Raw genomic sequence first — 14013 nt, 5'->3', positions numbered from 1 at the left:
GCTTCCCCGGCGGTGATTCCGTTTCCATCCGTATCCTCGAGCCACCACCGTGGACGCACCCTCTCTGTCGCTGGCAGCAATGTTTTTGATGTACCTGACACTCCCTCTCCTGTGCGCGTGCGTAACCTCTCAGGAGCCTCGTTGCCTCTTATCCAACCCGGCCAGCGGCGCAGGACTGGCTCGTCTCCTCCCGACAGCCCTCATCACGCATCGTTCCCTGATTCTCCTGCTCCTAGCTCTAGCACGACCAACAACACACCCCGCAAACTGGCAACCTGGTCGCAGCAACCCCCCAATCTCGATGATCAGGACACATCTCCCCGTCGGCTGTATTTCAATAACAGTGGTAAGGTGCGACCTCGAAGCATCAGTGTCAGCGCTGGCAACCAGGACGCTTCCGAGGATGGGACACGCATGGAGCCTTCCATCAAGGAAACGTCTGCAGGGCTTGAACCGATGCACGGTAGTCGGCCTTCCAACTCTTTGTTCTTCGATTCGACTGCCATCAGGTCCCTGGAAGGCGACAACAGTCGTCGCTCATTGACAGCAGAGGAACGTCCTACCGCCGTCCTTGCCGCTGCCCCAGGGCCACATCAGGAGCACGGTGCACCACGTCAGCTGTATCCGGTGGCACACAACGCCTCCATTCCAGCTGAAACGTACTCCGGCTACTGGATGCCTCCACAGCAGGCCGCCGTTCCTGTTCCTGTTCCTACCTTCGATTATGGTTATATCAATTATCCGCCACCAAATCCCAGCCCTCCTCGACACCCTGATGCTGTCCACCCGTCGTTTTTCTACTCTCCGACGTCGCCTGTGTTCCCTACTTCCCCCACCACACCGTACGATCCTCGCGGCTACACCCCCTCGCCTGCCTATGATTATTCTTTGCGTCCTCCTTTTGCCTCGCATTATCCTGTCGACTATTTTCCGCACGCCCCGGTGACACCTGGACCTCAATATGCATACGCAGCGACGCAGCAGCACGGTCCCCCTAGGGCCCTCGTGCCACCGCCAACTGCATCGTCTGATTATATTCCGTACCCTCCCTCGGCACCTGCAGGCAGCGTACCGTCTCACAACCAGCTCAACCTGGCCAAGATCGAGGGCGGCGTCGATACGCGGACCACGGTGATGATCAAGAACATTCCCAACAAGATGACCGACCAAGATCTTCTCTCCTACATCGAAGACGTTTGCCCGCGGCGCATCGACTTCCTTTATCTGCGCATGGACTTCCAGAACGGTATGAACGTTCTCGTGCTTCTCGCGATGCTTAAGTAAACTTCTTTTCCTGCGTAGGTTGCAACGTCGGCTACGCGTTCGTCAACTTCATCACCGTTCAGGACCTCCTGCAGTTTGCCAAGGCAAGGCTGGGTATCAAGTGGTATGTTCTTCGCGTTTGTCATGATGCGCTTCTTACAACTTTATACTGTAGGAACATGTACTCCAGTGAGAAGGTTTTGCATATGAGCTACGCCAACTACCAGTAGGTCATCTGCAACCCGAATCGAGGGTTGTGACTCAACCGTCGTCTCGCAGGGGAAAGGAAGCCCTCATCGAGAAGTTCAGAAATTCGTGTATCATGGACGAACGCGAGGCGTGGCGTCCTAAAATTTTCTTTTCAGACGGTCCGAATCAGGGCCAGCCCGAGCCCTTCCCTGCGCCAACTCATCTCCGCAGGAAGGAGCGCAGCTCTCACAATCGCGGCACGTTGTATGTTCCCAACGCGGGCGGAGCTGGCCTTCGACACCATCTCGGGCGCGACCGCATGCGTAACACTTGAGGCTGCGGAGCATCTCTCGCTCGTCACACCTTCTTTCGCCTCCGCTCTGTCGCGACGCGACAGTATATACCTCGCTGCTATGCAGTTGCACTCTCGCTCTCGATATGGCCCTGATTACTAGACGATGTCGCCGCAATTCCCTGCTGGACTCTTGGCATCCCGCGGACCGAAGCCGTTTCATCTCGCAATCAATGTATAATTGCTCTCGTCTCTGCCAGCATGTTTGCCGTGTGTTTTCTATTTGCGAACTTGTACTACAATTTTCTTCATTCATGCCGCTCTAATTTCGATCGTTCTCATCACCTTCTGTTGAACCCCGTGTTGTTCGAACCTTTTGTCCCCCTTGTCGTCGAGACTGCGCGTGTTGTCCGTCCGTTTCCATCCCCGCTCGAACCTGTAAAATCATCGTTTTCGTTACTGTACATAGTGCTAATAGTAGACCCCGTATCGTGGTCGTGTCGAATAACCGTAAGCTCTACTTTCATCAATGACAAGCCTGGACTCGACAGGCTCCGCACCCGCTATGAAGCCGTGAGGCGCTGCACACATCGAACGCCGTGAATGAGCTCATCAAGCTGGAAGAGGGAATTCGACGCCCAGCGCGGACGGCGAGGGGAACGCGGGCGAGTTGTCGGAGTTCCAGCCGTACGTCTGCGTGCGGATGGTGCGCCCATCCCAGCCCGCGTTCGGGTCGGCCATCGCGTGATACACGATGTACGGGACTCCATTCCGATCGTACGGGAACGAAGCGTGACCAGGACCGAACGCGACGTCCGACTTCCAAAACACCGGCCGATCGTCGAGCACCCACCAGTTGCTTCTGACGACTGAGGCGCGCGGGGTTCTTTATTAGTCGTGTATTACATACGTACTGATGAATCGAGTCTTACGTGGGTCTGCGAGGTTGTCGATGCCCATGAATGCCAGGCAGTAGTCTTGGGTCCAGCTTCCTGCAGCCGCTGGGCGATAGAGGCAGTTTATGTCAAAGTCACGGCGAGCGGTATGTGAGAGCGAGTGCATGCTGACAATAAACGAGGAACGTCCTCCCGGCGTTCACAAGGATCTCGGGGCCTTCGTTGATTCCGTGCACGCCGGCCGAATCCACCGTCTGCTGCCAGCTCGGATTCGGTTCGTGCAGAAGGACCCGGTCACCGGTGATGTGGGTCGGACTGTCCATCTCGGCAATGTAGAGGTTCTGCCAGAGGGTGTTGGACGGGTCGGTCCAGCCCGACCAGATGAAGTACATCTTGCCGGTGCCGTACTGTGACGCAAGAGAAAGCTGGTCGGCAAGGACACGGGCATCGTAGTCACCGCGGCCTGAAACGCACCAAAAGGACCGTGCCGTCGATGGCCCAGTTGTCGTCTGCCGTTCCGATCTTGCCGACCATCTGCGCGGGGGGTTCGCGCGGTGATATCTCTGGAGACGGTTACGAGAGGAATACTCACGTTGAACGGCTGGGTGGGATCGGTAGTGCTCGTCCCCTGTAAAACGTACATGCGGTGGTCGTTGTTATTGTTGGAATCGTCGATGGCAACGTATATATAGAATGCGCCGTCGATGTAATGCAGTTCGGGCGCCCAGAAGTCGGTCTGCGTGCCTGTGGCGGCATAAACGACGGAGGGCGTGACGTCGAATTCAGCCAAGTTTGAAGACTTGCGAACTTCCACATTGTCGCCAGTGGTGTAGGTCAAATAGTAGAAGTCGCCGTGCTGAAGCACCCAAGGATCCGCCGCGGTGCCCGGAACGATGGCTAAATCAATTATGTGCGTGAAGCGGCCACCGTCGATCTCTCTAAGTAAATAACTGACGGTTAGTGTACGTTGCCCTCGATCGCAGAGGAGTGCAAGAAACGACGGAGACGAAGGTCGTGATCCACAATGTGGAAAGGAAGCTGCCCAGAGAGCGCATGGTGCTAATCTGCTCCCGCTCGGATTCGCCCGACTTTCAGCTGGTCTTTTGTAGTTATCGACTGCCCTTCGCGAAGCAGAGATGATGCATCACAGCGTGATACATCGTTGGGTAACTGCAACACGATGTTCTGGTCATCCACTTTAACATCCGATGGCGCTGAGCGCTTCGACGACGAATCGGAATGGCCGGAAATGGCGCGCATGCACAGCCACGGGTCTCGCACGTGAGTTGCGCGAAGCCGCGGCCAGCTTGGAGCGACGACTCCGGGCGAGCACGACCTGCGAGTCTGCAACACCTCGAAAGAGCCGCCCAGGAATAGTCGAGGGGCAGGTGACTGTGTCGCTGCGGACGAAGGGCCGGGTATGGCGCAAAGGTGATGATCGATAGAACGCTATGTAATTCTCGCTGGTTACTCCTATCTTGGCCAGATCGCGCGCGACTTTTGAGTGCCTTGGACACCACAGCATCCCGCAGGCGGTATGTTGGCTATCTGCCGCGTGATTATTGCGCTGCATCGCCCAGACGGTGGATATGAGCCAACACGCAGAGAGGGGTTTTGCCTGGCATAGCCCTAGCCTAGATAACACGCAGAGAGGGGTTTTGCCTGGCATAGCCCGAGCCTAGATAAGGGAACAAGCGGTCGATCCACTCTCCAATCTAGGCACCCCAACTCGCCTGACTACCCTTGAATGTAATAGAAGCGGGGAAGGAATCAAGGCCAAGCAACTGGATGCACGAAAGAGGTAGTCGCCCCCTTCGATCAGCGCTCTCGACCTTGGGTCCCCGCAGCCGAGTCTGCCACCGAACGACTCAAAGGGTCGATGTTCCTCCGGCGATCCAAAACCGCGCAATATTTGGGACAATGAACACGTATAGATGGCCGGAGCCTACAGCACCTTCGTTCTGAAAGTATAAAGGGCCGCGGTCTGTGCATCCCGGAACAGGAGAGTTCCCCGTCGCCCCTACGCACATCCACTCAGTTGTCAAACCCGTGAGTGTCGCGCTTCCGTCTCGCGGAACGAGCGACGACGCTGATACCACTCTGGCTCTCAGATCATCACTGCGACCCAGCGCACTCCAACTCCCGCCATACCTCCCGACGAATCACAGTCCACTTCAACGAATCAGAGCCAGAACATGTCTGCGCCAGCCGTCGCATCTGGGTCCGCTTACATCGGCGGTGCACCCCTCACGCGCTGCTCCCCGCGCCAGCCGCAGTCCCCGACGATGTCACCCCCACCCACGCCCAACACCGCGCAGCTCTCCTTCGGTCACGGAGCGCACGCGAACCAAACCAGCTCAAACGCACAGAGCGCGTCGCGCAGGTCGTAACGGCCAATACGATACCCAGAATCCAGAAAAGGGGCGCATGTACGATTGTACCAACAACACGAGCATGAGCGACGGGGAGAGGGAGAGTTGTCTGTATCATCAGTTTCTGCATTTCTGCATGGGTTTAGGGAGACGTTTCGGATGTTACCTCGAACAATTAGCAAGCAATGTATCATTATCTTCTGCACGCGACCACGTCTTCAACTTCACACCTCTGAGGGCACGCGACTTGACCAGCGAGGCGATATTCGCTCACCGTGTGTCGACGCGTCTTTCTCAAACCCTCGAAAACAGCGTCCGCAGGTAGAAATATCGCTGCGGCCAATTCTGACACCAAATCCGAATATTCCCCGCGTCGACCCTGTCCTTTGGCCGTCGCGTCTATTTATTCCTCGACAACACGCGAAGATAACGCCCAGCTCAAAAGGTTCCGTGGGGGTGGCGCGGAGAAGCCGATCGTCGAACCTGGGTGCGCGACAAGCGTTGTCGGAGGATATAATGGGAGAAGGCGTAGCATCGTCGAGGGGCGGATCAAGCCTTGCAAACGCGTCGGCCGAAAGCGTATCGCGACTTCCTCACGCGCAAACCGCCGTAATCCTGTCGCGTTTCCAAGCGTTCCCAAGCGGAAGCCGAAACCCTCGTAGCGGACCGAGGAGAACAACGTCAATCTATACCTGGGATATTCCCGAGTTTACCCCACGTTTCTCCGTCACGCGATTTTCATGGGGGTGAAGAGGCTGCGGTGCGCATGGAATAAGCGTAGAATTAGCGTCGAGAAGCGTCCAAATGCCGGGGGGGGGTGTTGGACCCTGAACAGCGATGGCGACTCTACCAGTATCGAAGGTAGCACAGAAGACGATTTAGCGTACCCTGGCCGCGTCGACCGGAAGAAGTAGGCAGACGAATCCGGAGTGCAAGATAGCGTCAGTCCTATCCGCGTCCGACCTCAGACGTGCAGACAAACCGCGAGAAAAACGGATTTCCAGAGATTTCCGAAGCAACCGACTATCCTCCTTGACGATGATTCTGGCACCGGGTGCGAGGAGTCATTGAATTGATAGATTCCCGGGCTCAACGGTAGACGGTGGAAAGAGAGTCAACCGGAGAGAAGAGACGTTTCCGGAAGCCGTATTTCAGGCGAACTTGAACGCATACTGCCGCAGGGTGTTCACGGATCAACGGAGCATAGCGGTAAGAGGCCGAGAGAGCTTGCCAGGCAGAACGTCGGCGGAACGGTTGGAGGCGAACGGGACGCCTGAGGCTCGGTGCAAGTCGTATACGCTCGTGTCACTCTCGTGTCCATTCCCTGAGCGATATCACATGATCGGTAATGAGTGCAGAGTGTGGTAGAGTGCGTCGGGCAAAGTCGTCAACAGCGCGCTGCTGGGCACCGCGGAGGGCCGCGCTGTTGGAGGAGATCGATGGCAGGCCAGACCGATCGGACCGCAGGACGGGCCGCGAAAGACCAGAAGGGGAAAGAAAGTCGCGAGCGAGCAGACGGAGAGCCGTGTCTGCCACGGGCTTGGACGAGGCGTAGCGTTCGAGGCGGGAGTCGTGCTGAGGCAGGCGTTGATTCGACGGCTGGTGTCTTCGACGCGCACGGACCTGACCGGGTCATGCTCGCACCGCACGGCCGCGGGTTGTCGCCCTCCGCTCTCGTAGCTCTCCGCGACAACGCCACTGGCCAGAGGTGAGCAGAGGAGGACCGGGGATCGCTGGCGCATGTGATAGCGTTGGGCAGCGTTCGTCGGACCCCCGGACGTCTCGGGCGCCCCCGGAGCATATGACGTTGGGCTATGCTCCCCGCCCGTGCAGTCCGTAATATAAAGTCGTACCCCAGGCGGAGTGTCAGTCCCAGGCAGCGAGCGACGTGCTCGACCAACACTGTAAGTGTGTATTCGCCACCCCCCGACCTCGTCGTCGTCGTCGTCGTCGTCGTCGTCGTCTTCGACATGTCCGCGGTCGCCTCGTTCCCCGCTCGCGCAGAGAATAGCGACTGATCACTATCGCGTTTGCCGTTCCAGAACTTCTTCCGATCCGGAGCTACCCCACCCCAGCTCGACACCCCCACTTCCACCGGTCTCACCCCCCGCATCTTGTCCAAGACACCCACCAGCGACTTGCCCACCATGGTCCTCTCTCACCACCAGACCCCGTATGTGACCCCGCACATCCTGCACAAGTACTATGCGCAGGCGGCCGACACCGACAACCGTGAGTGCCGGGATCACACGCATCGCGACGACGATCTGACCAATACCCCCTGCAGTCATTGGCCGAGATATCGAGATGTTCTCCCAGGCCGGGTTCGACATGGACCGGGTCACGATCAAGCGCAATGCGCCGGTCGCCCTGCTGTACGAAGACGCGATCCGGAACGAGGGCGCCATCATCTCCTCCACGGGGGCCCTCATCAACTTTTCCGGAAAGAAGACCGGTCGGAGTCCGAAGGACAAGCGGATCGTATTCGAAGAGACGAGCAAGGACGACATCTGGTGGGGTCCGGTCAACATCAAGTTGGACGAGCGTAAGTGTCCGTGCATTGCGAGCGATCACGTCGAGCTCAGGTTGGCTTCGCAGACACGTTTGAGATCAACCGTGAACGCGCGATTGACTACCTCAACACCCGCGACAACGTCTACGTCTTCGATGGCTACGCCGGCTGGGATCCCAAGTACCGCATCAAGGTCCGCGTCATCTGCGCGCGCGCCTACCACGCCCTCTTCATGAACAACATGCTCATTCGCCCGACGGAGGAAGAGCTCGCCAACTTTGGCGAGCCCGACTTCATCATCTACAACGCCGGCCAGTTCCCTGCGAACCGCTTCACGAAGGGCATGTCCTCCACCACCTCGGTCGAGATCAACTTCAAGCGGATGGAGATGGTCATCCTCGGCACCGAGTACGCGGGCGAGATGAAGAAGGGCGTCTTCTCCGTCATGCACTACCTCCAGCCCGTCAAGTTCGGCCAGCTCTCCCTCCACTCGTCCGCCAACGTCGGCATCGAGAAGGACGACGTCACCCTCTTCTTCGGTCTCTCCGGCACGGGCAAGACCACGCTCTCCGCTGACCCCCGCCGACTGCTCATCGGCGACGACGAGCACGTCTGGTCCGATACGGGCGTCTTCAACATCGAGGGCGGCTGCTACGCCAAGTGTATCAACCTCTCGGCCGAGAAGGAGCCCGAGATCTTCAACGCGATCCGCTTCGGCTCCATCCTCGAGAACGTCGTCTACAACCCCAACTCGCGCGTCGCCGACTACGACGACACCGCGATCACCGAGAACACTCGGTGCGCCTACCCGATCGAGTTCATCCCGAACGCCAAGATCCCCTGCGTGGTCGACAAGCAGCCGAGCAACATCATCATGCTCACCTGCGACGCCTTCGGCGTGCTGCCGCCCATCAGCAAGCTCACTCCCGAGCAGGCGAGCTACCACTTCCTCGCCGGCTACACCTCGTGAGTCCTTCTTGCCTGACGTATTCAGCCATCCTCGTATTAACGCCAGCACGCAGAAAAACGCCAGGCACCGAAGACGGCATCCTCGAGCCCATCCCGACCTTCTCCACCTGCTACTCCGCACCTTTCATCGTCCTCCACCCCGGCCGGTACGCCGAGATGCTCGCGGACAGGATGTCGAAGAACAACGTCAACTGCTGGCTCATCAACACCGGCTGGACCGGGGGCAAGTACGGCACCGGCAAGCGATGCCCGCTCAAATACACCCGCCGCATCGTCGACGCCGTGCACTCGGGCGAGCTCCTCAACGCCGAGTACGATACCTTTGACGTCTTCGGGCTCTCGATCCCGACCAACGTCGAGGGCGTTCCGCGCGAGGTGCTCGACCCGCGCTTGGCGTGGAAGGACCGGGGCGCGTTCGACCGCGAGGTGCGCAAGCTCGCGGGCATGTTCAAGAAGGCGTTCCAGTTGTACGAGAGCGACGTGGAGGATAAGGTTAGGCTCGCGGGCCCACAGGTTTGAGGAGGCTGTTTTTTTTGTATCGATGGACACCGGTTTGTAGATTAGGATACATGTATGATACCAACTGCCTCTTTTACAGGAATCCAAGGATTCCCCCGACGTATCCTTCGTCGCCCCTGTGATCGAAACCGTTGTGAACGGGAGGTTGCTACGTGTCGCCGACCTATGCTGTGCTCCGCGGCGGATGCATGTACACCGTCGACCACGACGCGCCAGAGCTCCACGACGGATCGGCGAAATACTCGACAAACTGTGCTTCCAGTTGAGATTTGAGGTATCAACGCACGCAAAGAAACTCACAGAATCGTAGCGTTCGGTTCCTCCGGGGACCTGTGGCCTACGTGCATCGTACATGACCCGGAGACCAAAGTTGTCGCGGTAGCCGTCGCGGGGCTCTGGGTAATCTTCCAGCTCTGGTGGATACCAGCGGTGCTGGGGCGCGAGAACGACCCTCATGTCGAACGTCAGGTGGTCTCCTCTACGGTTCCAGAAACCGCGTCGCACGCGCAGAGGATTGGGGCCATTTCCAGCGCCGAGATCGGAGTCCGGGGTGCCAAGAGGAGGAACACCCTGAGACGGGATTCCACTTGACGACGGGAGAGCCGTACCCGGGTTTGCGGGCGTGTCCGAATCGCCGTGGCAGGTTCGCTGCCCCGTTGGTGACGAACAGCTAGATGCTTCGGAGGACGAGTCGTCATCGCAAACGTCGCCGCCGTCGGCCTCATTCTCCGGCGATTCCGATTCCGTCGTACTCCGGACGCGGACGCCGCCGTTGATGTAGACGTCTTGTAAGACGCGGGAGATGTCATACAAATTCGGTCGGTCTCCCGGTCGCTGCGCCCAGCACTTCTCCATCAGTCCCCAGGTCTGCGGCGCGAGCCCGTTGAGCGTCGCTTCGACAGTCCGCACAGGCCTCTCTCCTCGCAGCACCATGAGGAACACTTGTGCGTCCGTTCGGCAGCTATGGAATGGTGGTTGTCCCGCGTATATCTGGACGACTCTTCCGATGAGCGAGGCATACTGTCGCGCACGAAGAACGCACGCGCACCTCGAAGAGCAACATGGAAAAGGCATACACGTCCGATTCTGGGGTCAGGCGCACGCTCCCGACGTACAGCTCCGGAGCCATCCATCGACTTGATCCATCGTGGAACGACGCCGTCGTTAACCCGCCGATAGCGTCCGACTCGTACATAACGGCCGTAAGACCAAAGTCCGTCAACTGCGCGCGACCCTCGTCGTCCACGAGTACGTTAGCCTGTAACGATAGATCAACAAGGGGCTAAGAGCCGAACGTCAGATGCGTACGCCTTTGATATCTCCATGCACAAGGTAGTTCGTATGAAGGTAGCGCAGGCCGGAAGCAACGTCCAGGGCCTACAAGACAATATACTCAGATTGGCACCTTCATCGGCCACATACAGAACTCACGAGTTCAAGACGGTTGACACGAGGGCGTTTGAGGAGATACGCGTTGACGTTACCGTTATCGTGCCACTGGCTCACCATCGCGAGATCTATACCTTGAACAGCATTGCGATAGACACCGAGAAACTTCGCGATATTAGCGTGCTTGAGCTTGCGCCAAACTGCTGCTTCCCGACATAGGTTCTGTAGATATGATGAGAACGCGGCTTTGCACCTCCGCTCTCGCCGAGGCGCACCTTGGAGAGCCTGTCAGACGATCGCATGAAGGCTCGCGGCGTTTTCAGCGCTACGATCTGCCCGGCGCAACGGGCCTTCCAGACGTCACCGAACCCACCGGCAGCACTGGGTCCAGTCATCGGCAATTCAATCTCGTCGGAAAGGATGGAGCCTGCCGGGAGTAGTCCTGTCTGCCCACAAAGTTTCCGCAGTGAATTCCGGCATTGCCTACGGAACAAATCACCAGGAGCACACGAGTATACCTGTAGTCATCGTGAGGATGGTGTAAGGATCTGTTGGGCGGGGGGGCGTGCCTCGTCCAAAAGATTGATGAATTCCTGCGCCTTGATGTCTTCCAGGAGCATCATCTCTTTCATCAGCTCCTCGGATGAAAAGATAGCGTCCAGAGCCGGTACGACCCCAGTGAGAACGTGGTTAAGCGCCGTATCGTCGACCTGCTCCTGGCTCATTGCTGATCAGTCGGAAGAAGGAAAAGAGCACAGTTGTTCCTCACCATGAACAGGCTGGAAATATCTCCCAGACATCTGTTGATGTATTCACATTTGAGTACAGCCTTGATTGGCGACCATGTCAGCCAGCTTTCGAGGCTTTGGTGAAGAAGCTCCATTGCTCTAATGATACATGAGCCCGCGAGAGCAGGTAAGCTTCGTGACACGACCCACTCAAGCGCAGACACTAGGGTGGACGGCGGCTTCCATTTCGCGTCATATTCACCTCCGGACCCGGAATGATTCCACGACTTGATCAACGGACAACTTTGGGCAATCTGTTGCACCCGATGCTGTCCGGGAGCGTTAGAGGGAACGATGCTGATCCTTCAGGTACGCCCGTACGGACATTGGATACGAGTAGGGAATCGACTACCCCAGAGACGTCACGATGCAATACAGCTAGACGGCGATGGACGCCGACCAGTCCAATGATTTCTACGTCTTGTGAGAGATCGGTCGCCTCGCCAGTGGACATGGTCACCAGGCCGACATTTCCCTCTCTATTGAGACATAGCACGGATCCATCCTCTAAGGTCCGCAGAACAGCAACGTCTGGCACTCGCTCTTCCGCGAGGAGTGCGTAGTCGAGATCGCTGAGAACGGCCAATGTGTGGTCGTGTCCATGTCTCTGCTGGTCAGGCGTGGTCGACGAGGGCATAAACACAGTAATCGGGAGGTATGTGATGCAGTCGCTGATAGATAGCCATCTTTATATGCACGAGTCCGGGAAGGACGGGTATTCGCGGTGCATAGCGTTCGCCAAATTTGTTACGCACAGCTTACGGTAGGCTCTGCAACGCCATGACCAAACTGGAAAAGACAGTAAAAGAGAGAACGTCCGGGAAAAGTTTGAACACAGTGTTGATACGTATAGCATGCCACCGGGTGGAAGATGTGAGCCAATAAACACTGGCAGGTAAAACGTAGTGAAGACAGAAGAATGAGCGACGGAAGCTGCCGAAGTCACCTGAGAACTCCCGGATTTTGGTCCGAGTCTCTCAACAAGTGACACCGCAGCGAGGTCGTTTGCACTGACCACTTGCACTTTCTCCTCCCTGCCGCGTTTTCTTTCTCTTTATAACACCCGCGAACCCGAAGAGCATACGACAAGATGCCGTTGTACGAGATGATATGCATCACAGCGCACTTCCGAGAATATGTTCGTCTCCGCATCATCGGCACTACTCTGCGCGCTCGAACTCAATGACTATATTCCGCGCATCCTTGTACACACGTTAGAAACATATCAAAGAGCTCGTGCGGCAAGCTTCTATGCATGTCATGAACAACGCAGGGGTGGTGCGGAACATCGACTACTGGGGTACGAAGACGCTCCCGCAAAGGATGCGGGCTCACCAACGATGGCATGAGCACGGAGAGTGCGTGTCATGGTTCACTCCATCCTGTGTTCTACGATATGTACACTCACCCTTCGTCTCTTTGGTCAACGCTCCATTCCGTGCCGTTCAGCTAATGCGAGCTTTTCTACAGCTACTGGTCGCTCCATTTTGACGCCTCTCCCCGCACGCTACACTCCCTGAAGAACATCATGAAGCGAGACCCGCGTGTGATCCGACACTCGATGATCAAGCTCGGCGACAGGCTCGAGGACGTCGTCGGCCCGCGCGAACGGACGTGGATCGAACAGACGTTGACGGATACAGAACAGCCGCCCACGTCGGCAGTTGCTGAGACATTCGGATTGTGAGGTAGCTGGGCGATGCAAGGCCAGATGTTCTATATAACAAACTTGCATAATATCTATAGGGGAGGAGGCTGCGCGCCTCCGTGCTGTTTGACCCACTGAACCACCTCGTACAGGCTTTCGACGACGACGACGCCCTCTAAATCCTCTTCAGGCTCCTTCCTTGCTTCCTCACCTTCAGGACCCGATCTCCGAAGCAACAGCGCGTGCAGTCCAGCTTTCGTCGCCCCATGAAAGTCTCTGTGTCCTAGCTCAGGCGTCGTGGTTGTGTTTATGAGGCCTAGCTGAACTTACGCGTCCAGTTCATCTCCGACGTGTAGGGCTTCGTGGGGCCTCACCTCGGCTCTGGCGCATGCTCGCAGGAAGATGTCCTTCGCAGGTTTCTCGACTCCCTCTTGCTCGCTGACGAGTACTGGATCAAGAAGATGACCGAGCGACAGCGATTCCATCACAGATACGATGCGCATGTCCGCGTTTGTAATGACGCCCGTAGTTATATTCTCTTCACGGAGGTTCTGGATCGTGGAAAGCGTATCTGCGAACAGGGCATACCCTTCGCTTGAGCTGAAACGCTTCATGAGACGGGGCACTATCTCCGGCAGTGATGCGTCGACGGCTGCCCGTAGCATCAGCTTCCGCCAAAAACACTACGTATACATTCGACCAACACACCCTTCGAATTCGCACCGGCACCCAAGGCCGTGCGCTTGATGACTTCGCCCCACCAACCCTCGGCCCCCGATTCGTATAGAGGCTTCGAGGTCTGCAATTCCTTCAACGCTGGGAGACGGCTATCATGACGCGGTTCGAGGACCACATAGGAGACCACGAGTATACTTGCCGGCTTTGAAGGATTGCTTGAGCCTGTCGGGATCGAGCGTGCCGAGGTACGGCGCGAAAGTCTGCGAATACTGCACATAGACGGGGAGACGCGGGCGTATGATGGTATGCAATGCGTCAAACGTAACAAGACGAATCATGTTAAGGAGTGAAAAATCATCTCAAGGTTGCAGAGAACGAGGTTGGCCGAGTTCAGCGGCCCTCCTCGCTCCCTTCGTCCGAGAGCTTATCCCGTTCCGAGCGACATTGCGACGGAGACACGCCCACGTGGAGTGCGTAGATTGCCACGTGGACTCATAT

At 57.4% G+C, this 14013-nt stretch overlaps 8 protein-coding genes across 8 annotated transcripts; 4 read left to right on the top strand and 4 right to left on the bottom strand.

The window, feature by feature from the left end:
* Positions 1-1113: 1113 nt before the first annotated feature.
* On the top strand, positions 1114-1609 carry PUNSTDRAFT_28382 (RNA recognition motif 2; the record flags this gene model as incomplete). The annotated part of the gene is made up of 4 exons (XM_007381506.1): positions 1114-1246; positions 1303-1387; positions 1439-1489; positions 1543-1609. Coding segments are annotated over 4 exons (336 nt in total), but the record flags the coding sequence as incomplete, so codon positions are not given.
* A 575-nt stretch (positions 1610-2184) lies between these two features.
* On the bottom strand, positions 2185-3695 carry PUNSTDRAFT_142201 (glycoside hydrolase family 43 protein; the record flags this gene model as incomplete). The annotated part of the gene is made up of 6 exons (XM_007381505.1): positions 2185-2613; positions 2677-2745; positions 2813-3047; positions 3115-3174; positions 3233-3537; positions 3596-3695. 6 exons carry the CDS (start codon positions 3693-3695, stop codon positions 2357-2359), a joined length of 1026 nt encoding a protein of 341 aa, XP_007381567.1. The 3' UTR covers positions 2185-2356.
* A 184-nt stretch (positions 3696-3879) lies between these two features.
* Positions 3880-5200, top strand: PUNSTDRAFT_142200 (uncharacterized protein; the record flags this gene model as incomplete). The annotated part of the gene is made up of 2 exons (XM_007381504.1): positions 3880-3921; positions 4752-5200. Coding segments are annotated over exons 1-2 (480 nt in total), but the record flags the coding sequence as incomplete, so codon positions are not given.
* Positions 5201-5474: 274 nt separating this feature from the next.
* Positions 5475-6388, top strand: PUNSTDRAFT_50797 (uncharacterized protein). The gene is made up of 3 exons (XM_007381503.1): positions 5475-5900; positions 5995-6184; positions 6244-6388. Exon 1 carries the CDS (start codon positions 5529-5531, stop codon positions 5760-5762), a length of 234 nt encoding a protein of 77 aa, XP_007381565.1. The 5' UTR covers positions 5475-5528; the 3' UTR covers positions 5763-5900; positions 5995-6184; positions 6244-6388.
* A 771-nt stretch (positions 6389-7159) lies between these two features.
* PUNSTDRAFT_43097 (uncharacterized protein) lies at positions 7160-9603 on the top strand (the record flags this gene model as incomplete). Its single annotated transcript, XM_007381502.1, has 6 exons — positions 7160-7244; positions 7300-7557; positions 7611-8490; positions 8547-9006; positions 9092-9156; positions 9315-9603. 6 exons carry the CDS (start codon positions 7160-7162, stop codon positions 9601-9603), a joined length of 2037 nt encoding a protein of 678 aa, XP_007381564.1.
* A 204-nt stretch (positions 9604-9807) lies between these two features.
* Positions 9808-10868, bottom strand: PUNSTDRAFT_36029 (kinase-like protein; the record flags this gene model as incomplete). The annotated part of the gene is made up of 5 exons (XM_007381501.1): positions 9808-10002; positions 10061-10270; positions 10321-10389; positions 10444-10623; positions 10677-10868. Coding segments are annotated over 5 exons (846 nt in total), but the record flags the coding sequence as incomplete, so codon positions are not given.
* A 57-nt stretch (positions 10869-10925) lies between these two features.
* Positions 10926-11826, bottom strand: PUNSTDRAFT_132168 (uncharacterized protein; the record flags this gene model as incomplete). The annotated part of the gene is made up of 4 exons (XM_007381500.1): positions 10926-11117; positions 11171-11288; positions 11340-11458; positions 11515-11826. 4 exons carry the CDS (start codon positions 11824-11826, stop codon positions 10926-10928), a joined length of 741 nt encoding a protein of 246 aa, XP_007381562.1.
* Positions 11827-12230: 404 nt separating this feature from the next.
* Positions 12231-13901, bottom strand: PUNSTDRAFT_50794 (HAD-like protein). Its single transcript, XM_007381499.1, has 6 exons — positions 13715-13901; positions 13546-13653; positions 13168-13489; positions 12660-13113; positions 12408-12547; positions 12231-12327 (listed from the first exon to the last, which is right to left on the bottom strand). Exons 1-4 carry the CDS (start codon positions 13851-13853, stop codon positions 12930-12932), a joined length of 753 nt encoding a protein of 250 aa, XP_007381561.1. The 5' UTR covers positions 13854-13901; the 3' UTR covers positions 12231-12327; positions 12408-12547; positions 12660-12929.
* Between the last annotated feature and the right edge of the window lie 112 nt (positions 13902-14013).

The sequence above is a fragment of the Punctularia strigosozonata genome, assembly GCF_000264995.1.
Source record: "Punctularia strigosozonata HHB-11173 SS5 unplaced genomic scaffold PUNSTscaffold_3, whole genome shotgun sequence".
NCBI classification, from domain to species: Eukaryota; Fungi; Basidiomycota; class Agaricomycetes; order Corticiales; family Punctulariaceae; genus Punctularia; species Punctularia strigosozonata.
This window is presented reverse-complemented; position numbering and strand designations above follow the sequence as displayed.

Coding starts and splice junctions, on each gene's coding strand:
- PUNSTDRAFT_50797 (XM_007381503.1), top strand. CDS start 5,529: ATGGGAGAAGGCGTAGCATCGTCGAGGGGCGGATCAAGCCTTGCAAAC.
- PUNSTDRAFT_50794 (XM_007381499.1), bottom strand. CDS start 13,853: ATGATTCGTCTTGTTACGTTTGACGCATTGCATACCATCATACGCCCG. Junction 13,654..13,714: donor CAAGCAATCCTTCAAAGCCG/GCAAGTATACTC, acceptor GCCGTCTCCCAG/CGTTGAAGGAATTGCAGACC. Junction 13,490..13,545: donor TGCCGGTGCGAATTCGAAGG/GTGTGTTGGTCG, acceptor TGCTACGGGCAG/CCGTCGACGCATCACTGCCG.